Here is a 27,427-nt window from a genome sequence, read left to right as displayed (position 1 = left end):
TTTTTTTTTTTTTTTTTTTTTTTTTTTTTTGCACATCCTGATGTGATCTGAAATTTTCTCACCTTGACTTTCTTATCAGATAATTATATTTTGCTTCTTGACCTCTGTTTCCTGCTTCACGCTGCTTAGAGGTTTTCGCAGACACAGAATATGGACACATTTCAACCAATCCTTCCTTCCTTCCTTGTCCACCTCCTTTCCCTCTTTGCTAGACTGCAATCATTCTCACTCCCATGTGGTCATTGTGACTCAGCCTCCACTTTCTCCCGCCAGCCATGTCCTCCCCAGAGGAGCTGCACATTGTCTGGAACTACAGAATTTCCCAAGGATAGGGTTTTTACAAACCTAGAACTTCTTTCTGGGAAATGGTGCTTGATTTTAATAGTTTGTGGCAGTACTGAAAGGAAGAGATCTCCTCCAATTTGAATGAGCAGCCAAAAACCTAAAGGGAAAGACCATGACACGGCTGCACACAATGTCAATCTGCTTTTACTCTTTTTCTTCTATTTCCATTTAAAAAAAAAAAAAAAGAAATAAAAAGAAAAAGCAGCCCTACATATACAGCCTAGAACTTTATTCAGAACTTTCTGGAATAAGCTATTTTCTATGTACAAGCCACTCCTAACAGCTCACTCAACTCGGAGGCATACCTTCATGCCTATATCCTTCCAAGATCCAGGTCTGTCCAGCACCTTCCTTCTTATAATAGTGAAATTCTCTTTCCTTTTCTTTGCTGTCCTGACTCGATCCTCCTTGATCTACAAAGGAGCAATTCCTTTCTAATCTATTTACACCATCCTTAATTCTCTCTGCCTTGCTGACAAGCTGGAAGCACAGTGAACACTCTTTCAATTTTCCAGCAGTCAGCAGAGAAGATGAAAGGGCTAATGTTGCACTGAGGTTGTGTTTTTCAAGATAGTTTTCAGCCTCGCTGCAAGTAGGAGTCTGAAAGGAGCTCTGGGCTGACTGGAGACAGAGACTGGAAGTGGAGGCAGAAAACAAGGGATGAGAAAGAATGGAGGGAAACATTTTTAAGGAGAGAGGGGAGTTGATTAGAGGGAAAACAGGAAGAGAAAACACTGACAGACGTGGACATAAGACCAAGGATCCTTCTACCCCATATCCTGTCTCAACAATGACCGTAAGCAGATGGTTGGGGATGAGTAAGAACAGGACTAACTTCAGATACTTCCTCCCAATACTCCCCCAGTCACCAATTATTATCAGCTCAAGAACTTCCTGCAAGTGAGGCCACTTCTTCACTTAAGTATGTCCCAGCGGATTTCTCTTCTACAGCTTTAAGCAATCTCCCTTTGAAGCTAGTCAAACTTTTAGCACCCACAAAACCCTCTAGCAAGGAGTCTCACAGATCTGCAACCCACAGAATAGACTAACATCTCCTTTCCATTTTGAATTGCAGTCCTACTAGTTTCATTTCATGATCCCTACTTCTTGAACTGGAAAAGCCATATACATCTAATCCCCAGAAATCTGTGTCCTTCACGAGTCTGAAAATCTCTGTTGTGTAGCTCACAGGTCATCTATTTTTTCAGGCCACAAAGCCCTGACTTCCCTCCTTACTTGTCCCTCAAATACTCCTCTCATTCCCTGAAATTCCTTTGATTCTACTTGTTGCCCTTCTTGGTGTATCTCCCTGTTTGGATGCATCCTTTTAGATGAAAGGATCAAAACTGACCTTACTATAAGAGATGCCAGTACTTAATGGATTTATGAGGAGTTATCATGACACTCTGTTTTATTCTATTCTACATAGGTCACAGCAAAACTAATGCCTCCTACTTATTTCTATGAAAACTGTAGCAGCTACAAAGAGCAAAATAACACTATTTGGTAAGGAAAATTCTCAGCTACAAAGCACTGTTTTTCAACACAATCACCACCATTAGCTGCGTATTTTCACCAGCAGTGAACAACAGCCTGCATGCTTGTGCTCATAAAAATCTGCACTAGTGGAGGTGATCCACTGTTGCCATCACCACTGTGAAAAGCACCCTTCACAGTCTCACTGAGCTCATGTCCATTGCTGGGTTTCCATAAGCACTCAGTGAGTGCTGATGAATGTCAATGGGTGCCATTTTTTCCCACATGGAGGAATCCCATGACACAGCTTTACCTCATATGCACAACCACCAACATCCGCCTCTGATGTCATGGGCCAACATAATAAAATACTTTTGGAGCAGACCTTGTACACTCCTGGTAATTTTTAAGCTTGATTTGTTTTTTGAGCTGCTCCTCATTGCCATTGCTTGCACAAACGCATGTATCATAGTGCTCAGCTCTCTCTGTATATCAGTAATGATCAGACAGCGGCTCATCATTTTACATGAGAAAGTGGGAAAGTTTTCTGCTATGCACATCACACACATTTATCTTCAGTGAACTTCATCTGGCACTTTATCAGCCAGATACTCAAATTCATACCATTCTGCATTTCTCTGCAATCAGCTGCCATCATCAAAGATCTGAATTACTTAGTATCATCAGCAAGCTCTGTCACCTCCTCACCACCATTTCCAGGTTATTTCTGTACATGTTGACAAGCACAGACCCCAGCACCAGCTCTGAAACACTTCACTGGTAGTCTCCCTACATGGCAAGAACCGGCTTTTCCCACCTAACCTCTGCTTCCTATTTTTTAACTGAATATTTTTCTTTCTGACATGATCTTACCTCATACAGCATGTCTCTCCAAAGCCTTCTGCAAAGAGTTTTTGAAAGGAATAGATGTAAAAGGAAAAAGGATGCTAGTTGAAGTTTGTATATTTTTGTAAAAGGTGTCCAATAATAGCACTCCGTTTATAATCCCTCCTGAGCCAACACAGTTTAACCCTGGGCCCTACCAGCCAAGAGCCCCTGCTAGGACAGAAGAACATTTCTGGCTGTAGGGTGAGATGTACCCATGTCTCAGACACTGCTCTGCCCCATGGAGAGTTAAATATCAAGCAATAAGCAACCACCTGCATGACCCACATCTTCCTTTAGGATGGGTGTCAGACCATCCTCAGCAAAGCCAAGAGGTCATGCTGTGAAGGAAAAGATACTGGGGAAAAAATAAATGACTGACAAGAAGGTAGGCGAGACAGGGTTTAAAACAGGACATGAAGCAGAGCATCAGGAAGTTACTGTAGTCCTTATATATTAGGTTTGATTCATTACCAGTTAAAAAAATTACTTGAGAAAGATAATGCTAAAATATTTTCTATTAGACTTTGAAAATTTTAATTTAAAGCAATCTGAAAATTAGCAACACCAGAATTGGAAAGCTTAATCTTCTGGTTCAACTATAATCCATGATAAAGCCTTTGAGAGCATTTACAGCTTGCAAAGTAAATTCATCAGTGCATCCACTACAGCACCCTTGAGACAGACTGTGGCAAACTGTACTGCATGAGTCATACGTATTTATCAGGCTTATTTTTCCGTATGTGTATGCCTGGGCTGATTCACATGGCATTTTGTAAGTAAAATATTTTAAAAGAATTTTCCAAAATATTGACTGAGGACACCAAAGCTGTCCTACCAGCTGTTTGCAAACACAAACATGCACTGGCTTTTGCCTCATAGAGAAAGCGGAGAATGTGATGCTTCAGTGAACTACATAGCTGCTCTGAGACAGATCAGACTTTATTCTACTCCCTTCAACCTCAAGCTCTTTGCAAGTCTGTAGTGCAACAGTGTACTCTCATTTTCATTTCTGTGCATTTTTCAGAAGGAAAAGTGAAAATGACATGGCTTGATTTTTACTTTCACACATCCATCCATTTCCACAGCCACAGACAAACAAAGGAATAGTAGGCATACCTCTTGATGTACCCATTGTAAGTATCTTTACACTACCACATCACTGCAAGAGGATTTTCTTGCAGTAGGGATGGAAGGCACAAAGGTCTCAGACAGCATGAATTTGGAGCTGAGGATCTGGCCACATGTCAAATTAAACAAAGGCATTTCTACACTACCTGTTTATTAATGGCATCTGACCTACTTTCACCAGCATTAAGGACTCAGACTTCCCCTTCCTGAAAATAGAAGGTGGCATGGCGAACAAAAACATTTGCTGTGGACAAACTAATGGGCATCAATGTTTGCAGACATCCACAATTAAATTTGGGTGGTTCAGTACATTTCTAATTAAGTACAATTAACATTTGTGCATTTTACATACCTCGCTGATGTTCCAAACCTAGTTTCCCCTGATAATCTATCCAAGCACATCCTAATCATTCTGCCTTTCAGTCCTTTATTAATGCCCTGACATAAACAATGCAGAAATGCAATTAGACTGCTATGCACACATGTCCCACTTCCTCTTTCACTGAAGCTGGTGGGAGTCAGGCCATGCACTTTTGTGATGACAGTTCTAGGCACTCTATCTCCATGCAGGTACCAGCTTTCCTGATTACTTTCTTTTTGTAGATATCTCCACAATGCCATTATAGTTTTCTTTTCCTTATGCACACACACAAAAATAATAATTTTAAAAGCCCAGAGAGATGCAATGGCAAAGTCATAAATTAATAATCTGACATTTGGTTTGAGGCTAACTGTGACTGATAGCTCAAGGAGAGAGGGAGGCAGCAAGGTGATGGGAGAGCTGGAACGCCCAAGACAAAATTGCACTGCTGCATCTGTCTGCACATTCTGGAGGGCTGATGGGTCAAGTCTTGGGAAGAGCACAGTGAAGGTCTCTCTGAAACCGCCTTCAGATGATACTGCACAAGAGCTGAGGAAGCCAGTGCTTACACTAAGCAATATCAATATCTCACATGCCTTTCTTGGCAACCTCTGCCAAACTCTAAGATAAACACAAATGTGCTGATGAGATTCAGGTCAAGACCCATTCACATCAAGCATGTCTCCATCATGGAGACGCTTATTCCACAGCTTCAGAGTGGATGGGTCATAGGCAGAGATCAGCCTTGGTGGCTCCCGAGAACCTTGGCAAGCCGTGCCCTGGCTGCTCCTCCACAGAACTCTGCCAATAACCCTACCTCAGCAAAAACAAGGCCAGAAATACAGGAGCAGAGAGGCAGGGAGGCTGCTTAGGCAGGAAGTTAAGGATGGAGGTCATCAGAGTGCCTTCTTCTATATGCACTGGGCAGTGGATAGATTTATCTGCTGTATCTGCTGCCACTCTGGAGTAAGCTGACACTGAATAAGATGTTTCTTGGGAAAACGGCACTCATTTAAGAATGTCTATTCTTTCACTTTTTAATTGCATTTTAACTCATTCCAACTCTCCACTTTTGCCTGCCATACCTGAATTTGTTAGATCTGAATATCCTTTAAAAAAAACAAAACCAAAAACACAGAACTTTAATTTTTGCCCCAGACAGTTTTTCTTGACTCTTCTGTGCTTCCTTGCTGGGATTTAAAATTAGAAGTTAATCTTTCCACCATCTAGCTAGCTATCTTCTATTTAACAAAAGGTTATTTAATGGTAATAGAGTTGGCTAAGCAAAGTTATTTTAAAAGAAAATGAAGAAGATGGAATTTCAATCATGTTCTCAGTTTTTCTGCATTCCAAAAAGTTAAACTTGTTGAGCAATTTTACAGCACTTTTTTTAAAATTTGCTACCAGGAAACTATGGGAACTGTTACATTTGGCTTGTCACCTGTTACTGGCCTCAAGAAGGTGTTCAGCAGAGAAATTGACTGTACTAATTACAAAGCATTGAAATATGCCTGCATTTCATTTTAATCAATTGAATCCACTGAGTTATTTTTATATTTTTGAAGCAGAAAAACTGTCTGGAACAACTTGAAGAAACAGAGTACTTAATGGTTTCTATTAAGGAGGTCACAGGCAACAGTCATTCACAACTACAAATGTCTCATTTATGCACTGTGAGTCGTTCCCCGGCATTCAGTGATAATATTCCAGCAGTGTAAAGTCAAGCATGTGTATTAATCTTGAAGCCAAAAGATCTGTGCACTGCAAGGTCTTTCAGCAGCCAAATGTATATCCTGAGAGAGTGAGCTTTGTCCTTTGGCACGGGACCCAGAAACTCAATACAATATGATGAATAATGGTAGCCTGCATTGGTTTATCAACTTAAGGTACTATTTTTTCACCTGTGCACAGAAATAGGCATTACCTATGAGCACAAACAGAGCAACATTTTGTCCTTGGAAATCTAATATTGGGCAGATAAATCCAAAGCAGAGATGGGAGAACAAGACATATTTCTGATCTTCTGCACAAAGTACCTTCATCATTAATCTGTTGCTTAAGCAAGCATCACCTCACACAAGGAGAGAAAAATGGTGAAAAAGGTGGAATTAAAGGGTTTTCTCATTCTTTAGCAAGAAGGCTTGTGCTGGCCATGCCAGCTGCAAAGCTTCCTGTTCTCCTCCCGGAGTAAGAGATAAAATGTAATTATTCAGGTGTTCCTATCATTTTGTGACACTTGTCACCATATTTTTCACAGGAAGTCACTCCAGTCATCTTAGGCAAAACATTAAAAATTGTGTTCTCCAAACTGCTTCTTCAATGAGAGTTTGAAGGATAAGGAAGGGGAGGGTGCAAAAAGAATTGTTATAGAACAATAATGAAGGCAATTTGGAAACAAGATTGAAACAGCCTTGTAACAGAGCCAATAGCTGATGCTTAAATCGTTACTTTTCTCCTTTGATCACCTGTTCAAACACACTTCTCATTAGGATTTAATTGAGTCTACAGTTTAGCATTTTATTAAATACCTGCTTGAGGATATTAATTTTTACTGCTGACGACATGATCCATGCTGCAGAGCTTGTTAATGGAAGGAAATATTTGACAGTGGAAGAGCCTCACTTCTACTCTCAAAGAAGAGCCAACTTTTACCACAGCCACACAGTGATTTCAGTCCAGAGTATGTATTAATATGCATAAACTCTTGCAAGAAATTAAAAGATTAAAAAAGTTCATATATACCTTTCACAGGGATTATACTTAAAAGACATAGCAATTTCTTTTATCTTACACCTCATACCTTCAAGGCAAAATAAATAATTACTTGGAATTTTTGTGACCAGTGCTTCAAAGAGAACATAAAAGAGAGGGGAAGTGCTGTCCTTACCTGTCCTCGAAATTGACAATTTCAGGTTTTACCTATTCCAGCAAAAGGAGAGATTGCTAGTGCCACCTCTTGGTGAGAGGGGCACAGAAAGCCATTTATTTGCATTATCACAAAGTGAGATGCAATGGAAAATACAGCACGTGCTCCCAAGAAGAGGTGACCAGCACTTACAGGGACCCCTAATATGAAATACAGTGATTTTCCTATTTCGTCTTATCAGGTGTCTTGTGTTTTTGCAGTTAAGTACCTATATCAATGTTTAAGCAGGTATGTATGTATATGTTTGGCTGGACTGACACTAAAACTCAATTCTTTGGAAGTGTTAAAGAAGTTAAATCACATGTAAAGCGGTCACCTTCAAATGAGACAGAAAATATTGAGTTCTTAGCTTCCATTAGGTTCTTAAATATCTTTATTGTGCTATGCTCCAAATATATTGCATGTTTCAACTCTAAAACAGTAGCTTAATGCTACTGTTAGTGTTAGTTGTTAAGACTCTGCCAGATGCTGGCATTCAGGAAGAGCTCTGGATAAATGAGTCAACATACAAACTTGTCATCAGACACAAAGTTCAAAGCAAAGCTTAAATATAAAAGAGGATTTAATCAAGTGCCACATCAGCATCAAATAAGCCTGTATGATGCCACTTATATTTTACCCTGTTGAAGTATCATCAGAGAATGTTGTGCAGCTTTGTCTTATTGAACTGAACCTATGAGTCAATGCATTGTAAGAAAGATGTGACCTTCATATAAAGAAGGTTTTAAAGAATGTTTCTGTTGAATTTTAAAAAAAAACAACCCACACAGTGCAATCACTGTATGATGACAAGAGCATGGAGAGAAGCAAGGAAGTTTCCTCCATGAGAAAGAATGTACACTTAGCAAGACATTGCCTGCAAGGCTTACGTCATAAAAATTAAAAAGCAATTATCACTTCTGAACACTGCACGCATGAATAGCAGTGAACTGTAAATGAAAATAAGCAACAGCACGAAACAATGACTCTGGTCTCTACTCTCAAATAATGATGTAAAAAAAAAAACCTGCATTGTTTCTGCGTGTTTACTTAAAAATACATTGATTAAATATATATGTGGTTTACTAACTAAACAATAGTCACAGTGAGCTTTATTCTTAAGGTAATCTTTAGGTAAAAATGGAAGGGAAGACAAACTAAATGTAAGTAAAGAAGCTGTCCTACCTTGTTTTGGAATGGTTTTGTCTACAGGGATACCACATCCATGTTATTTTTGGCGGAGGAATACCATACACGGTGCATGTCAGCACTTGTTTGCTGCTCAATAAATACAGATTTGGATCAGGGAATGATGACACAGCATTTTCATATATCTGGGGTTTCACTATAAGAAGTAAAAATTGGAAAGCAATTAAAAGCAGCTCATTTCCAATGATCATGACAATACTGCATTCCTGCAGGGTGAGTAATCAAAAAAGTCCCCAGGAGAAGAAAGAAAAACAGCAGGACAAAGTCGTATCAGATGAGCAATTGCTAACACATTTAAGTAATCACGAACTAGCACATGACTGTGGAAGATACAAGACCTTCCAATGGAAACCAGCGTCCATTTGCTGATTTCAAGACAGGTCCTTCATCCCCACACCTCGGGCTTGGATCTGTTTTCATGAAAAAGTCCACAGCAACCTGGACCGTGCAAGACGAACTGTTCAATGACAGCTTAGTTGTTTATGTTGAGAAGTGTGGGAACAAGCTGCAAACTCACCATTTACTTTAAGAGTGACTGTAAGATTCTTGGATAAGTTCCACTGTCGTAAGCTCAATATTATAGTGTAGTTCCCAGCATCTTCCTCAGCAACATCCTTGATGATTAATGAATAATTTTTTACCATGTACCGGGCACACTTTTCAGCAGCAGGCAACCCATCTTTTAACCTGTTAAGAAGTCCAGAAGTAAAACAATTGAAAAATAGAGCTGCTTTAACAGTCTATGCTTCTTCATTTCCCATTTCTTGATCTTTGGGCAAGGACTGAATTTACCAATTAATTCTGTTTATCAGCATCTTACCAATCTAAGATTTGGTTTGCCTTCCCTTACAGATTGCTGATATATATACAGCACTTTTACATGTTAAAATTGATAAGGATCTGATAGGGCTCTATAATACTTGAAAGTTTCTGAAAATGGGAACCATGCCTATGAAGATCCCATCTTTCCGTGCTTGTGCTGTGTTGTCTAGAAGACAACCATTTTGACTACAAGTTGGTCACACAAATAAAGGTTGCATCACCCAGCACCAACCATTTCTCATGGCTTCATTATACGTCCCAGGACAAAGTATTACTGTAGTTTAAGCACAGCTGTGATTTGAGGAAGAGGAAGAGTAAGTAGATTAGATAAGCACTTAAGAATCAGATATCCTGCTATCATAGAGAATGTTTTTAAAGATAACAGAAAATCAACACAGAAATAGAGGTGTTACTTCACACACAGATTCCTGAATAAGCAGATATTTTTCTATTCAATGTTTAAAATATGGCAAAAAGCACGTTTTCCTAGGTTGTTTAATGAAGACTTACGTGATGTTAGTAGAAAAGTGCAGCCGCTTCACTGTGATCATGGGCTTAATTGGATTGATTCTTGTGTTCTAGTGTTTACAGAAAGCTCTTTCAGACAATAGAGAAGCCCTAAAAAATGGTTCTAAGGACCACGGATTTAGGCATTTCACTGTACACATATTTCACAGAACCACAGAATATTTGAGGCTGAAAGAGCCTCTGGAGATTGCCTGTCCACCCCCTTGCTTAAGTCAAGGTCATCAGGTTGTCCAGGACCATGGCCAGTCAGATTTCAAACATCTCATGAGATGGAGAATCTGCAGCCTCTCTGGACAACTTATTCTAGTTCTAGTTCTGTTTTACCAACTTCACAGTAATAAATAAATTAATACTCTTATGTTTAACTAGATTTTTTTTTCCCCCAGAAGATGTAGATGTAAACGTGCAGTCAAGAAGCCCAACCATTAAAGAAACAGAAAACACCACATAAACGACAAGCATCGTCTTCACTTTCATCCATTAATTTTCCATGTGGAGCTACAAATGCAGAGGGTATTGTAAAAATAAAACAAAATGTTTGGAACAAAAATAATTGCTGGCTGTGAGTAACATGAGCTCTCACTGTTCGTGTATGTATGGTTTGTTTTCTTAATCATTCTTGTCATAGACTCTTTGTTAAAGTTCAATGAATTGAGCCAGAGCTATTGCTATTTAAAATTATTTAAACAACAACAAAAAAAGCCCCAGCACCTTGAGATTACAAGTAGATAACATTGTTTTATAGAAAGGTGGCTGAGTTAAGACAAAAAACTGTTTAAAAGATTCCTTAGCTCAGTAAACTTGAGCCAAAGTGAAAGCTCTGGTCACTAATGTGGACCTAAAACTGTCAGATTGCCATATAAAAAAGCCCGCTTCCACTGCTCTTTTCATAGTCCATGGCTGTATGAATCAACTCAGTCACTTATTTAAATAAAATTTTCTTTTCTCTTTCTGTCTAAAAGACAAATTCAGGTCTGCATGATGTAGGATGCACTGATTCAGTCAAGATCTAGTAAATACAGCTTTAGACTGTCCACTGATTTCAGTAGGAGACGTATCTAATGTATTTGAGGACCTAAAATTAAAACTTTCCAGGCATTCTATTTAGAACACGCGTAATGGAGACGATGTTCTTTTAAATTCTTAAAACTCAGAAAGACCCTGAAAAGTCCAATCAAACTCTACAGTTATGCTGTCCCCATTTTATTGTCATTTTAAGGGGTTTTATTAGAATATTTTATCAACGTATCATTTTTCATTTAAGAAGAGATCTAGTGTGTATATGTTGGAAGTAATTGTTATCCTACCATGTAACCTCTGGCAAGGGAAATGCCTTCACTTTCATTGGCAAGCGATAGGATTTTCTTCCTGCTACAGCCTCCAGCATAGTTTTTCTTCGACGTTTCAAATTAATGAATCTCTTATCTTAAAGAAATAAAAGGAAAAGAGTGCACTCATGTTAATAATTTTCACCCTGAAAAAAAAAAAGAGTTGCTCTTCTAAAAAGAGGAATCCAAATAAAAATGATCTTTATTATGTTTATTGTTCCCACATGGCAACAGCAAGACTATAACCAGCCCTCCTAAAGAGAAGAATGCCACAAATATAAAAGAAACTGAGATACAACTCCCAAGCCATGATCTACATAGGAAAGATACACTGTTGTCAGATTCACATTATGCTTCAGTCAAAAAAACAAGAAAAATGCTCATGGTATACAGGAAGATGAACAGATGATCTCTTCTCCCCTGAAGGCTGAGAATCACTGGATGTTCCAAAATAAAATATTTGTTTGGAGAGGAATTAAGTGATCTTCAGAAAAACAGCAAAGGAAAAGACAGAAATTTTCTCTAGCATTGGTAAACAGCTGTTTCATCCAACAAATATATCTTTATCACTTCATTGGAAGAACCTCAACTTGCTGGAATTCATTCTTTTCCAGTTGTATTGCCCCCTGTTTCAAACTCTGATGAATTGGTGCATTTCATCGGAGGTGAAAAAACAGAACATTTCTAGAACACATTTTTTTTTCCAAAAGGCAATGAAACAAAATAAAATATATAAAATGTGAAAAAGAGATTGAGTGTCCTTCGACAGTATCTACATTGCAATATTTACTCACATTATGGATTGGATATGGATATTGCCTATGTATTAAGCGCCATATTTAGTCACATTTGCAGCATGCACTGAAAAGAACACGTTCAAGACAACTCAGTAATTTAATTGCATAAGTCAGGATATACCTAAAGACACAACTCTGATTCAGCAAACCCTTATTCACATAGTCTTTTTCCAATATGAGTATCCCATAGATGAGGCTATTTACACAAATAAGAGTTTACAGGCTAGCTTCAACAGCTCCAGCTTCTCTGACTTGTTTCAGTTTTGTGAATGGTTTAGCAGCTGTCCTCTCCATGTAGAGCTAGTGTGTCTATTTCTTCTTCATGCTGCATATGGAGCAGTGGAGCAAGTACTGTAGAAGAGGAACTGGAACTGTCAGAACCGACTGAGGTATCACAGGTCTTAGCAGGAACAAGTGATCAAACTAAACACTAATGCATCTACTGTCAACAGGACAAAACAGTTGTGGAACAAAAGGCATGTATTTTCACTGGTCTCCCTTTTTTCTATCTATGATGGCCAGGCTAGAAAATTCTTTCCACTTTTTATCAAGATAAAAAGCTATTGTGTGACAGAACTTGGTAAGCAAGCATTTGTTATTTTACACATTCAAGGTATTTCTTACCATAAACTATGACTGTTGTGTTGACTAATTTGTTTGAGGGTCCACTCTTCACATGGCAGGCATACTGGCCTTTATCAATATCACGAACTTTGTCAATAACAAGAATACTGTAAAAAACATTGGCTTCTCTATTCTTCTGGTCAATGCGCTGTGTTACAGAACCTCTCTTCATGGCCTGTTAAAGTAAAAATTAACATTAAAGAACTGAATCAAATTTTCATGAACATGATGATTTTCAATTGGCTGCTCTACCACCAAGTTTTAAAACAACGTATGTCCAGGCACTTTTGCACAGGTAGAACCTGAAAAGGTTGCCTAAAATTTCCAAAGAATCAACAATAAAAATAGAAAGTAACTTTATCTGGCAATTCATACTTCCATTCAAGTTGTAGTAGCATCCAAACTCCACCTTTCCAGATGAAGACCAACCCATCTGCACAGCCTGCCATAGTAATGTGCTCAGCTCCCCACCACTCTTCGCCCAGCATTGCTCATGAAAAACCCTGAGCTGGCACATGAAAGGCAGTACACAGCTTGGCAGACATATAGAAAACAAGGGCTTTAACACAAGAAGGGAAGAATTCTGGAAACACTATAGATGGAGAAGTGACAGAGAAGACTTGGCAAAGGAGTAACAGGGTGGAACTGAAGATAATGCGAGGCTGAGGAGTTATTTCCTGCAACTCCCCCTCAGCCTTTGGCCTCAAAGTTTATTTAACCCAGGACATTGTTGTGGTCTTATAAACACCAAACACCCTTCAGTTACCGTCCAAATAAAACCCAAGCAGAGTTTCCCAAGTGTGATGCTATGCTAAGCCTTGGTAAGGCAGCAGTGAACAAATTTGTATATTTGGAGCATTTCTTGTTGCTAAGTTCTTCATTTCTGTGGGGAAAAAATGCCAAGGAAAATGCCTACAACATGCAAGAAATTATTGCATTAATCTTCCCTGCATAATGTATTCATAATTTTAGCTTGCGATTAGGCACGAGTGACAAAATAAATGATCTTGACTTGAATCATCAGCATAAATCAAACCGACATGAAAGGAATGGGAGTTGTAAACCTTAAACTAATGTCAAATTTCTTATCAGCTTTGCACAAACTCCTGGCAGTTATTCTATAAGTGACAAATATTTATGAGGATGCTCCCAACATGATGGGAGGAGAAGTACATTCAAGATCATTCCTGTAGATGTCAAAACAAGTGGATTGTTCATGTGACACTTAACAAATGAGATTTTGGCTAGCTAAATCAAAATATCTTTTCTAAACATGCCTGAGTGGGGTGCCTGACTGTCTGCCAGTCTTTGAAATGAATGTGTTAAGAAAGACAGCCTCAACGAAAACTTTCAGTCACAAGAGAGAGCCCCTGCCTGGGACTGAGTGATAAATTTCTATCATTTCCTCAGGTCGAAAAGAAGCTTGCAGGGATGAAAGAATTCTAGCGCTCACCCGTGATTATGCAATATAGTAGAGTACATTGTGTAAACATGTTTACTTATTCAATTAACCACCAGAAAGAAAAGAGGGGGAAAAAAAAATCTTAAAAGCCATGTCAGCAAGGGTCATAGGGATGGAATGCGAAACATGGCAAGCATTTTGAGGCAGCATTCTTCCTTGGATGCAAAATGCAGGGTGATCTATGGGAACACCCCATTACTCCCTTTCAGCCCCAGCACTCACCTCCCCAGGATAAGTCCACGTCATTTGCACGCGGGTGTTCCAGGCTGCCTTGACTGTGCAGTTGATTGCCAGGCTGTCTCCCTTCAGCAGCTTGACAAGGCGTGGGGTGCTCAACTTAATGTCAAAAATTGTGTTGGCTGCACATCATGAAGAGAAGGAGAATTCAGAAACATCCCCAGGGCAGAACGCCTTCCAAAAGCGGGAGAGCGGGGAAAGCCACTTACTCTCTCGGTGCGTTAGGTACTTCGTGCTAAACTTGTGCCCACCGATGGTCGTCTCACAGCTCAGGAGCCCTATGAATCTGTAGGTTGCCTCAGGTATTCTGAAGCCTCTCATGTTGTCCCAGATGATCGTTTTGCCGTCAGGAATTAGGGTTTCTCTGGGAATCTAAAAGTGGCAAGCACACATCATAAAAACAACTTATCCTCATGCCACGCTCTAATCAAAACAAACTCCAAAAAAAGGAGTGGGAAGAAAAAATTAAAAAAATGTCAATCAACGTAGAAAGAATGACATTTAATTATGCAGATTTTTCAAGTCACATTTTCATCACAAAGTAGAGGAAAAAAATGTGAGTGAAGAAAGTGAATGTTTTATTTGTTTCCAAGATTTCATTATTTATAACAGGATGTAATTTATGGCACAATAGATTGACACTATCATTAGCCTCACTGCTTGGGCTGCTATTCTGTTGGCTTCCAGTTGGCAGCAAAAGTGCTCCTCTTGGAGAACCTTCGCAATTAAGTGTCCTGGTGTTACCACAGAGACACAAATACACATTTTTTCAATGGCGGTGACAAACGGACTTAATTTGCTGTCATTTTGTGGCTTTAACAAATTCCCGGCAGGATTCAATCTGATCTGCCTCAGGTTTATGCTGTCTAAAGGTCTAGACTGTTAAAAAAAAAAGAAAGGCATTAAAAAACCCAACGTGTTCCAGAGCTGACACATCACAGAGCACACATCTCTCTAAGTCATTACATACAACATGAGCTCAAATTTCAAAGCCACAAAGCCTTCCCAGGTATGAAAACCACAGTTAATGAGGAAAGTCATACTGAGTACTGATTTTGAAAGGACACCTTGAAACACTAAATATTTCCAGAGGAAAAGTGTTCAGCACAAAAAATTGGCACTTCCAAGTCCCTCAGAAATTAAGGACCCAGCAAGCAATTAATGCAAAACCATCAGATGTTTTATAAACTTATGACCTGAAGTCTAATGCAGATTAAAATATGCCTGTGTGGGATCAAGTGTCGACTTTGTCAGCAGAACAGTTTTTCTTCAGCATTCTTTGATTTTTAAGCCCCATTTTAATAAGAAATAAAAAATTTTGGAAAGACAAAGGATGACATGGACACTGAGGCTCAGGCAACACCTCTTCATTTCACATCAACGTTTGTTTGCTGTTACACAGCCTTATTGATAGAATAAATGCCACTACTTGGGTAACACAGAGATCATACATCAGTACAAAGCCTGGTTACAAATCTACTTTCATAAAGTTTGCTTTTATGGTGAAAATAACTTTTATTTTTTATTCTTTTTTATTTTTAAGACAGCATATAGAACCATAGAATTGCTCAGGTTGGAAAAGACCTTAAAGATCATCAGGTCCAACTGCAACCTAACTATACTACCCTAACTCTGACAACCCTCTGCTAAATCATGTTAGCACCACATCCCAACAGATTTTAAGCACATAAATCATCTCCACCTGTTTTTTATTAAAATCAGAACCCAGTAAATTAAAGAAATAATCAGATTATCACAACTCGTAGCAGAGTTTTAATGAAATAGTGTCCTAAGCAAAGAGCATATCTATTCACTTCCATCCCTGGGTCATCTTGTAGACCAACAATCTCTCTCTCTGATCCCAGTCTCATGGCATCCCTCTCTTCACCTTCTTCTCCTTAATGTGAGCAGAGGTCTTGCATGCTGGCCAGCCCTCTCTTCTCCAGCCACAGCCAGCATGGGTGGCTGCCAGCTACCTGGTGCCATCCTGCATGGCAGAGCATCCCACAAACATGGCATCCTCTGTGCTGCCCACACAGTGTGCACCGCAAACTGCCCTTGGGCTCACCTCAACTTGTCTCAAGACATTTCCTCCAACAGAAACACGCGATGAATCAAAGGAACAATAATTACAGGGAGCATAAAAGTGCTGAGGTAGAATTCTTTATCTTTACAACAGCTGATAAGATACTATAATAAGCACGCAAATCACAGGGGAAGTGTATGTTACACACACATAACTAAACCCATTATATTATAGCCTGTTGGCTACCATTCAACCATATCTTGGACTCTAAGAATTCTTTTGCCATTCCTGTCTTAAAAGCAAATATCCAAGCTTTGGTTTAACTAGCTCATAATCATGCCTTCAAGAGCTAGATTTATGCTTCTCTGCTTCAGTGGAAGAGAAACAGTTTGAGCATATTCTTCTATATGTTTTCATATATGTCAAGAAGATAGAGTCAAGACAGAGCCTCAGAATCTCTCCAGATTGATGTTTCTTGGCAAATGCGTTAACTCTATATTAATTATTTACTTGATACTTCTCTTTCTTACCCATCTACCCTTTGCCATCCTATTGGTTCAAGTGATTGTTTCCCACTCCCACAGAAACGCAAAGCTTGATTTTACCCTAAGCAGAAACACCAGCCATTTGTTGTGATGGCTGCAGTAAACATGGAATTTACTCTCTACATACTGAACTGTATATACAACAGTGCTGTGGATTCCAGAGAAGTATTGGCCTTTTGCCTTTTTTATTTCAAACTAGACTTCAATGAATTCTGTCACAGGCTATGCCTCCTTCTTTGCTTGATACTAGTCACTGACATTTTTTGTGTGTACGAAGTGGCAATAACACAGTACTATCACAAGGTTTTGCATATGCACATATGATCAAGAGTATGTAGTCAGTGTATGGTTACATGTCTGCAAAGGCAAAAAACATCTGAAAGTAAAGCAAAACATGTACATTCGAGTGCTGAATGTTTGTCCTTTCTTTCATGTTCCCCCTTACGCCACTTTGGGAAGGATGAGGTGGCATTATTAAGAATCAGACTGTCCAGATGTGTGGCTCTCAACATCTTTGGGTAATTATTCTTCTCTCTTCTTGTTCCTTTTATTTTACACCAAAACATACTTAGTTCTGTTCCTGCTAATGGTGTTGCTGACTTTATGACAGAGAATCCGAAAGTGGAGTAAACAGAGGACCAAACTATCATACCAAAGGGAATGCTTTGTCCATTTAGAAAGACAAGTTCAAATGAAGAAACAAAAGAAGTGCCTACGTTAGTTGCAAAAAGTTTCATCTTATTTTAGGAATTTTGAATGAGACTGTTAGAATCATACCAATAGGAACAATTGTTTGAGATGCTGTGGATACCGCTATTAAGCCTAAGGTCAAAACCATCAATTGATTTCACCGTTTCATCATACAGTGAGGTAGAGAAAGAGCTACCAGCTACTGCAGATACAGATTGTAATAGGACCTGAAGGCTGGTTCTGAAATAGGAATGAAAATCTCCATCCCTATTTCCTTCTCCATTTTTAAGAATCCTACATTGCATACGATTCTCATGCTATGCAATACAGTTTGTACGAGTGTTCAGCCTGGAAGTTAGAATAATGCAATATCTCAAAAATGACGATCAATGTAACGATGCAGTTTTAGTAATAAAATCATTTGTAGTGTTGAAAATGGATAATACACCTTTCCCACATTGTCCACTACAACTATAAAGTAGCACTGCACAGGAACAAGGTGCTGGAGGCAGTGTTCATGCAACTTTACTCATGAGTCCTTTCAAAAGAGAGAGATTACAAAAAATATTCCATATTTTGACTCCCTGGCAATATAAAATACAGAATTTAATGAAACTAATGCTGGGATTTTCTTTCTAGCTCTAGAGGACTGCATTACGGGGACAATGGCTTCTTCCTTTAATGCTAAATGGAAAAAATAGATTGGCTTTTGCCAGCTCTCCAGAAGCAATATACTAGCAGATGGGAAATGCATTCAGCTCATCTCTTAATTGTAATGTGAGGAAAAATTTGCTGGAATCTTCACACATGAATGCCACAGATGATAAATAAAGTAAGATATGATGTAATGCATTGTAATTTACATAGTTCAGGAAATGCTGGGAACACATTTCTTTTTCCTGGAATGCAAAACATGTAAGCAACCGATCCTTTCTTTCAATACTTGGCTCCACCTCCTCTTTCTTCTTCCCAGAGTATTACATCTGGTTTTGATGTTGGAAAGATGCATCACCACAACCCCGATCTAAGGGCAAGCTGATAAAAGAGAGTAGATGTGCCTCAACCTCCTCCAAATAAGGAGAACGATTTGCTTTTTACATTGTTTCATAAGACGAGAACACTGAGGGGAATTTTCTCAGCTACAAACTTAATATGCTGAGATTTCAGATGCAGCACCACAGTGCCCAGATAAGTCCTCACTTTACATCATGCATCCTACAGAAAGCCAAGTCCTGCTTATTTGAGATTCTATAGCCACAGAGTCTTCTGCATCATCCAGCTCTGGTGCAGCTCTTGCAAGTTTGTGTGCATGTGTGCGAACATGTGCGCAGTCACATTACTTGGAGCTACTTTCTTTTCTCTGCACTTAGGTTGCTTTCAGCAATCACGTGCTATTCTATCATGAAACAAATAGCTACCTCATAAAAGTGCTGAACATTGGTTCTACTATGTATCTATGTATAGAACTCCATATATATATAAATATAAATATTTTTTTAGAAACATCACTGGCACCTCCACATGATTTTTAAGCCAAGCAAAAGAACTGAAAAAAGAAGCACCATTTTCTGTGCTCAGATTTTCTGTAACTGTACCCACCATCTCAAATCCTGCACAAATTTCTCTACAAAGAGAAGTTGTGTGCTGTTTGATAAGTGCATTTGGACAACAAAAAGAAGCAAAGTTGAAGGGAAAGGAAAAGTTTGAAGAAATGTTCTATGCAGACTCAGCATATCTCCAGGCTGTTCCAGCTGATAGGAGTAGAGGAAAGAGGAGGTAGGACAGGGGAAGAGGAGGGAAGAAATTTCTTCTTCTAACAAGAAATTCCCTCCAGGGCTTGAGAAACCTTTCTGCTCAGAAGTTAAACTTCTTAGTAACAATGGACCTTCAATAAAAATGTACAAAACACTGAAGTTTAGAAAACTCTCATGCAGTGTAAGAGATCTGGCGAAGCACTTTTTTAAAATACGAGACCAATCTGCCTGAGTTGAAATACTTCTAAACATGCTGGCACCCAGAAATCTATTTAAAAAACACTAAATAGTTGAAATAGCTCAAAATCTACACAATAGTTCTAAACAACAACAAAATGCAGCATCCACATCAGCAAGAACACTGTCAGAGTATGCTTGGATTGCAGTACCTTTTTTAACGTGACAGCAATGTTTGGTGCTGTGACTCTGCAAGGAATGATCATTTCTTTTCCCACCGTCATGTGTATTATTTTAGGTATATCACTGTGCATCTCTACAAATGGATTGCTTGTATCTGCGGGAAAAGAAGAAGAAGAAAAGGTTAATATATGAAATCTTCAGAGAGTGCATGGAAGTTGTAACAGCCTGGAAAGATCTGATCAATCCTATTTATAATGAAAAGTCCTCAAATTACTCTTCTGCTTACTGTTATCTAATCAACTTCAGTAAAACATTACTGAATGTTTGAAAATACATTTATCTCTAAATGTCAACACCAGTACTTCAGTATCTCCTTTAAAATGCAGGGGAGTTTGCATACATTTTTTCTCATTATAGCATTGTATCTACTGCCGGAAAACGTCTTTCTTTCTTCAAGGTGTTTCTGGAGAAGTAGTTATGAGATATAAGCTGAAATTCACTTATCAGGAAACATTACGTAAGACATGTTCATGCTCTTAACAAAGAAAATCAATGGCAGAAAATAAAATCACAAAAAAACAACACACTGACTTTGCTATGAAGACTGTTATTCAACCATATTTCCAGCCACACTCTCAGAATATGGGCTAGCAAGAGTTAACTGCTCTTCTCCTTCCCTCCATCACAATACCTATATATCTCTTTTGTGATAAGGAAAATGCCAGGAAAGCATTTATTTCATTCAACTCAATAACGAAAGCTTGGCAGAATAGTTTACCGTCCCTCGAACAACCTCTTTAACAAAGGGCATTGTCATAAATAGCTTGCACTGGGAACAAGGAACACTGCTGCTGCTATTGTTTGAGCCACTTAACAAAGAGGGGCTCAAGCCACCGGTTCTGGCTCCAAATCTTCTTTGCAGGTGTTGAGATGTGAAAGTTTGGTTTGACTCAAAGTGCAGAGAGACTACCTCCAAATTCATGTAAGTTTTGACTTTTAATTCTTGAAAAAGTGGAACACTTAGACCTTAGTTCCACGCTTATCTATGGCTCCAATGTTTTTTCAGGCAAATCCTATTATTTTCACTCAGTCAAAAGCCATACAAAATAACAATGGAAATCCTTGGAAAAGAAATGAGTATGACCAGCAAGAATTGACCCTTTACAAAACCTTAAACAGTAATGCTACCAGAATTCTGCATATTGACCTGTGTTCACTCAAGTTGTTCTCTAAATGCATCACCCTTCCTTCTTCATAAGAACAATCTGCACTTCCCACTGTCATAATATTGTTCTGCCCTTAGGATCTTCTCTCTTATGATATGCAAAAATACTTTTGTTTGAAACATATAATAGGAAGAGAAGCAAATTCTACCCTAATATATACAAGGGAGAATCCTAAGGTCAAGTATCTTAACTGTACCCCAGGATACTGAAGAAGTTTTCCCAAAGAGGTTTTGTGAATTTGTAACGTACACTTTGTGAAATGTGGCTAGCACAATGCTTTATTTAACAATAGGTGTTAAACATTCGCCGAGATCGCAAAAGGAACTTATGAGTAACAGAGGATGCATATGTAATAAAGAGTACTCTAAGGATGTGTTAGGCTAATTTCCTTTGCAATACGATACAAGGAAAGACCAAGACTGAACCTGTTTGTAGCGTGGTGAAAAGAACTTTTTTTGTTTTTTTCATGGGTCACAGCAGTGGAAGAGGTCACCTGTCCCTTAACATCAACAGAAAAATAGATTTACTGCTCCCCAAAGACTTGTTCGTCTTTGTCATAAAATTAAGAGCTCCAGCCCCAAACCAGCAAGCTCTGCAAAGTACTTTCCTGTATGATAATCTCCAGATCATTCCAAGAGTGAGGAAGAGCTGCTCTGGAGATTAGCAGTGCTGTCTGCAGACATAGTGTCACCACTGACTGATGCCAACAGCGAGGCCATGGGGGCTGTGTAGTTTAGACCTCACAGGATTCCTGTCCACCCAAAGTCAGGGACAGGAAATGAGCATAAAACACCATGTTTAGGCTTTTTTTTCTCCTTTTCCAGTAGCAATGCACTTTCACGTTTGGAGAAGTCAATGAAGTGCTTTATAAAAGTCAACAAAATGCCATCGCTCCTCTAGGTAAGCTTCAAAACTTGGTGACAACCTTCCCCAGTAAGTTTCTGCAGTGGCATGCCAAGGCACAGGGACAGAAGGAGCCGACTCCATGCCCTATGATTCGCGTGCAGAGCTCCTATTGACATCACTGGGACTTCCGCCATGGGCCGGAGGGCAATTGATGGCCCCAAGTGCTCCAAATGCCTTCCTGCTTTTGATTAAAAGGAATACACATCATGTTTCCTAGCACAGTTTTGTTTTCATAATGAGTGTGGAGGCTTTTCCTGATTCCCTTTGATTTTATTCTCCTTCCGTCTTAATGGCCATTAGGGGATACTCAGTACTTTAAGACAAGGATCTGCAGCAGGGTCTCCCAGCATGGTGCAGGCAGAGCTGAACCCACAGCACCAGAACAGAGTACATCAATGACATGGAGTTCCTTCTCTCACTTAAATAATAGCACATCTTGCTTCTTTTTTCTTCTTTCCCTCCCATCACAGCTTTAGCCATAGCCAGTGGCTGCTGCTACCCTTCCTCCCAACTCTTTCCTGCAAGGAGGTAAATGCCATATTTCCCCTTCCTTGGAAGTTGGCTGGGAACACATCTGGGATGACCCAAACTCCTGCCAGTGGTCTTCTGAGCCAACTTCACATACTTTGAGGTTCTGAAAGTTCCAAACATAAAATAGTCTGCTCAGGGAAGCGGTGGAGTCACCGTCCCTGGAGGCGTTCAAGAAATTTGGAGATGTGGCACTGAAGGATGTGGTTTAGCTGGCACGGTGTTGATGGGTACGCAGTTGGATGACCTTGATGGTCTTTTCTAATCGCAGTGATTCTCTGAAAAGGAACATTGTGGATCAACCACTCTTAAAGACTGCATCTGAGTTTCCACATTCAACTTCATTGGGATCTGGAATACAACTGAGTTGATCTTGATCTTTGAGGTTTTGTTCATTTGTTTAGCTTCAGAGTTGCTTACAAAGGTAGCAAGGTGAAGGACGGATAGACAAAATTTTTACATACGCTCGATGTTGCTTTAAATGTCACTTTATAATATTTTTAACTGTGCCTGTAATTAATGACTGTGTAGTGGTTTGACCGTGTTCCTTACAATATCTCTCACTTAAAATCAACATGAAACCACAATGAACAGTCATGAAATCATGAAATCTGACGGTTGCTTGCTATATTGTTAAAGAATATAAATAGCAGCTTTTTACAGAGCTGGTTGGCAGCCAGGTACAAAGTTGATAAGAGGCTTAATACAAGCAATATTATGTCTGATATCACTAACCTGTCTAGGCTATTCATGGGGTTTGCACAAACAACCAAATTAGCCAACTCTGAAATGTCAAATTCAGAAAAGATGGCGAGGTTCTTTATTTCCACATGCTTCAGCTACTGTGCCCGTCTTTGTTTTGTTTTTAATAATCTGAGCTACGTAAGACAGAGTGCTTATACATTTGCAAGAAAACTCTCTGCAGGAGTCTGAGCTCCTTGGAATCTATTAAGTTTGTCCTTCCAAAATACATACTTACACCTGGCTCATCATTAACGTTTTTTTTTCAGGACAATAGAACCAAGTCTCCTCACATTCACATAAAATCTTCACTCATGCATATGCACAGAAGTATAAGCACATGAACTTCACGAAAGTTAATCGTCCAATTACCAAATTCTCCTTCCCTTTCTTGGGATTTACCTTGACTAGCTGTAGTTATTCTGACTGCATCAATAGGGTATGTAATGTATGTATGTATGAATGTAATTCAAGAACTTTTTCGGACTGGAGTGGATCTCACCTCATTTACACATCTAAAACATAGACACCCCTTTCTGAGCTACACAGCCAAACCAATTATGGTTCAGTTCTGGAATGGGAACTGACCTCACCTGACCTGTTCCAGACATCTGTTTGAGGCTGAAATTAATCATGCTCTAGGAAAGGCATCTACTTATCTACTTACAGATAGTTGACTATGATCCTTAAGAAAAAAAAATCCCATTTTGTATGGGGACAAGCATGGGAAGCACAGTGCCTTTCTGTAATATGGCTTTTCCACTCTTGTCTTGCCTTAAACTGTAAAATGACACTCTTTCTAAACTTGAAGAGGGATATTATGAGCTATGAATTAGTAAACATAGAAGTCAAGAAAAGAAATCAAAATTAAAAAAAGGGGAATACTTCGTATCTGAAGCACATTCAGATGCAAAGCATTGCTACCATAACTGCAGTGATCTCTAAGCATGGTTTGTTTTCCTTTGGGGCCAGTTACACTATGCTATCATCGACATAGGTCCATAACACACTTAAAAAGTGGCAGTTCTTATGAAAAAATACTCTCATCTACTTTAACCAGGAAATTCACACTGCAGTAATTACCATGTTCAGAAAGTTAACTCTAGAAAGGCCCTTGGTCATTAGATCATTTTTTCAGTTACGTCCCTCCCTCATGATGGATCATCTTGAAAATGGATTTCCATTTCAGTGGCAGCCATAAGCCCTGGTGAGGAAGTGAGACCTCAGAGAGCTGAGTGTGTCCCATTTGATGCTGCCAAAGCTCCTGAACCTCCTCTGCTCAACACAGTGAAGCACGATGTGAAGTCCACGTAGACACAATGACATTATAGATGCATAGCAATTAGTGGTAATTTACATCAGGGAGTCTAAGAAAGCTTGGTTTTCTAACAGGAACCTCATGAGTCACTAAAAATATGTCTATATACTCAGTACAGATGTAGCACAGTTTAATCCCAACTAGTTTCCTTTTCATAACAGAGGTGTTATCGTATCATTGATTCTGACAGCATAAGCCAGAAAGTACAGCTCATATGTTAGAACTGTGCCAAAAGCAAAGAAAGAAAAAGCACAAGTTTCAGCAACAGCAGGTTGTTTTATGGGTACATTACTTCTGAAGAAGGAAAAAGAAAAAGATGTTCTTTGCTGTTGACATTCAAGGTATTTTGTGTTGCTGCTGCTTCCATCTGAATTATTTTGACTTTGAAGCTTCTCGTCTTAGAGACCCTTTTGGGGAACTAATTTAATTCCCCTCCCACCCCCCCGTTTGACTTTAAGGGTTTCAGGATTCAATCAACTCAACCTAAATGTTAAATCCATACAGCTGGATCTAGCTAGCAGTCAACAACTGGTCCTCCCAGGGAGATAGGACATGGTTTGCCCTGGCTGGATGCAATTCTAGAGTTTGAGAAGGCACTCAAAACCCCAGATATTTTGGTTCTCCAGAGTCCTATATTTTGAAGCAATTTGATACTTTCAATAATTTTAAAGCCCTTCATTTTGGACTGTCCAAATTGAGACACATCTGAAGTCTATTATCCAAAATTAGTGGACATGTTTGATATTCCAGTTATCAGTAAGTACAAGCATAGCTCTCAGGACCTTTTGTTATCCAGCTCTGATTTGCCTCATTTGACTGAAATCCTTTCAAAGGAAGACATCCCACCTAAGATTGTCCTCAAGATTCTTCATCATGTCAGTGAGGAGAAACACCTATCAGAAAGTACTTTTTTTTCTCTCTGTTAAGCACAGAAAGAAAATAGACAACTAACTTAGCACAAACGTGTGATTTTAAAACAGAATATTTTAATTGGTGCTCGACTGAAGTATCAGTAAATGTCTTTGCAAGGAAAAGTATGTGGCCAGAAACATGCACAGTGGGAGTGTGAGGAGAGAAAAAGAGAAGAAGAACTGTGACTAAGTGATGGGCTAATATCTGAAGTCAAGTACGACTTCTCTTAAAAATTCTCTGATGCAGTAGAACTAAAACATTGATCTCATGTATTAATTGCTGAAAGCTAGCTTCATCACAGGAAGTAGCAACGATTAAACTTGAATCAAATGCGGTTCAAATTCCTGCAATTATTTAAACTTGCCATATTAAGGTAATTGGACTTGCTTGCTTTACTGTTACATCATGGGAACAGGTGATCAAAGGCAAAGGAAGAAAGAGATGAGAACAAAGAATAAAGAGAACTGGAAATTTTTGAAGAAGAAAGAAAATGAATGAGCTCCAACAGTTGGAAAAGAGTGCCTTGGAACTATGGGAATGAAGGCAGACAGAAAAAAAAAGCCTTTAGAAATGTTGTTGGGGAAATCTGTGTAGGTTTCAAAATAGCCTGCTCCCAACCTGGGGCTTTTAAACTGTCTTTTTACATAATGATCTCTTTCCAAGTAGAAAACTAACCATGTCTTAGTCCAATGTATACAGTGAGAATTCATTACAAATCTTTCCATTTAATTTACAGATTGCAGTTGTGCAACAAAACAAAGATCAGAGCAGTTTTGGAACCAGCACAGTGGAGAAATTGGCACAGAGGCTTATGTTTCATTTTGGATTTTTCCCATGGCTCATGGTAGAAGTCAGGATATCAGCTTTCTTAGAGCAAAACCCAAGGCTCTTGAGAAGCTTCATTTCCCTTGCTTGATGCCTCAATCCCTGAGCTGTGTGTGGCCAAGGATTGCTGTGGCACTCACTCCACTGTGCAACTCAGTAGTGACCTCTCCAGCTAAAAGCAGGGTGGTGTCAGGACTAGCTCCTGAGCAAAACGTCACCAGCCTGCTGGTTCCTGAATACCCAAACACTGCATTTCATCACTTCAGAAATGTGTTAAGACATCCCAAGACGTGGGATTTGCAGTTTCTTTCTTATCACCTTGCATCTCGTTTTTGTCTGCAGAAGCTCGCCTTCTGCTGTAGCATATTCTCATTCCTGAACAAAAGGATTTACTGGATTTACTGTTTCTTTTTTTTTTTTTCTTCTTTTTTTTTTTTTTCCTCTCCCCTTAATCCAGTTCATTTTCAGTATCATTCTAACTACGGAAATGAATAACGTTTTTAAAACAATCAGTGATGACTTCCTGTACAAACAATATCAGCTTTCCTGATTTGGACCCCGTGTTTGTAAATAGCAACTATTTGTTCTCATCTGCAGCATGCTAAAACATGGGAAACAGGCACCTTGGGGATCCACATGGAGCTAATATGGGAAATGGACTGACACAATGTCCTGCCACAGGAAACAATACAAACCTAGGAGGAACCTGACTTTTACAAATGTTTATTTCCTAAGTACCCAAAATCTTCTTTAAAATAAAACTAAACTCAATAAAGATAGTCTTAACAGAGCATTCTACCATCCTCTTTTCTCTGCCACTCAACCCAGGTAATTGAGTTTCATGTATGCTTACACTTATATTAAGTGATGCCTTATTTTCTTCCCAATGCTAATGGAACGCTGATCAGAAAGGGTTACTTTCGGTACTCAGAGTCTTGTTTCTTTTCATTTTGCTCAAAATTTCTCCCTCAAATTGTACCTTTTCTCTCCTTGGGGCAGAGTGGGTGTTTCAACAGTCATTACATGAGCAGCCTCCTTTACCATCAGTAGATTACCAAACTCATACTTCGTGAGACACAATTAACATTTATGTGTTAAGAAATTGTCTTTCAATCAAAAGTTTTGTCAAATTCCAAAAACTAATGTGCCAAAGATGTCAAAGCTTGCTACAGGGTAGTCCCTTCTACATTTTACTGTTTTTGGTCAGGAAAGGAAGGACGAAAACATAGTCTAAAGTGATTTCAATGGCAATATCAGTGTTTAATAGCCACTCTTAAAAAAAATCAAATTAATTATGGCATTCAGGTTTTCTGCTTTATCTTTAACAGATTTTTGGAGGGAGCTCAAGGTTGTCCAAAAGCTATTTATTTAATGGCTACTTGTCTACTGACATGCAAATTAGGCAGATTAACTGATTCACATATATCTAATTGAGGTTCTCTTTTGGTTGCAAGGAAGCCAATCACAGCTCAGAAAACAGTGAAGA

General features: G+C 39.0%; 2 protein-coding genes across 3 annotated transcripts in view; one reads left to right on the top strand and one right to left on the bottom strand.

The window, feature by feature from the left end:
* The window catches only part of LOC125688121 (proteasome maturation protein), a 383,306-nt gene that overhangs the window by 299,022 nt on the left and 56,857 nt on the right, over positions 1-27,427 (top strand). The window lies entirely within an intron of this gene.
* The window catches only part of FLT1 (fms related receptor tyrosine kinase 1), a 106,720-nt gene that overhangs the window by 62,425 nt on the left and 16,868 nt on the right, over positions 1-27,427 (bottom strand). The window contains exons 4-10 of the mRNA XM_048933636.1: positions 19,515-19,639; positions 14,320-14,482; positions 14,096-14,232; positions 12,412-12,586; positions 10,970-11,087; positions 8,830-8,999; positions 8,289-8,448 (exon numbers count right to left, since the gene is read on the bottom strand). Of these exons, the coding sequence (XP_048789593.1) occupies positions 8,289-8,448; positions 8,830-8,999; positions 10,970-11,087; positions 12,412-12,586; positions 14,096-14,232; positions 14,320-14,482; positions 19,515-19,639 (1,048 nt within the window). The remainder of the gene's footprint in view (positions 1-8,288; positions 8,449-8,829; positions 9,000-10,969; positions 11,088-12,411; positions 12,587-14,095; positions 14,233-14,319; positions 14,483-19,514; positions 19,640-27,427) is intronic.

This window comes from Lagopus muta, chromosome 1, assembly GCF_023343835.1.
Source record: "Lagopus muta isolate bLagMut1 chromosome 1, bLagMut1 primary, whole genome shotgun sequence".
NCBI lineage: Eukaryota > Metazoa > Chordata > Aves > Galliformes > Phasianidae > Lagopus > Lagopus muta.
This window is presented reverse-complemented; position numbering and strand designations above follow the sequence as displayed.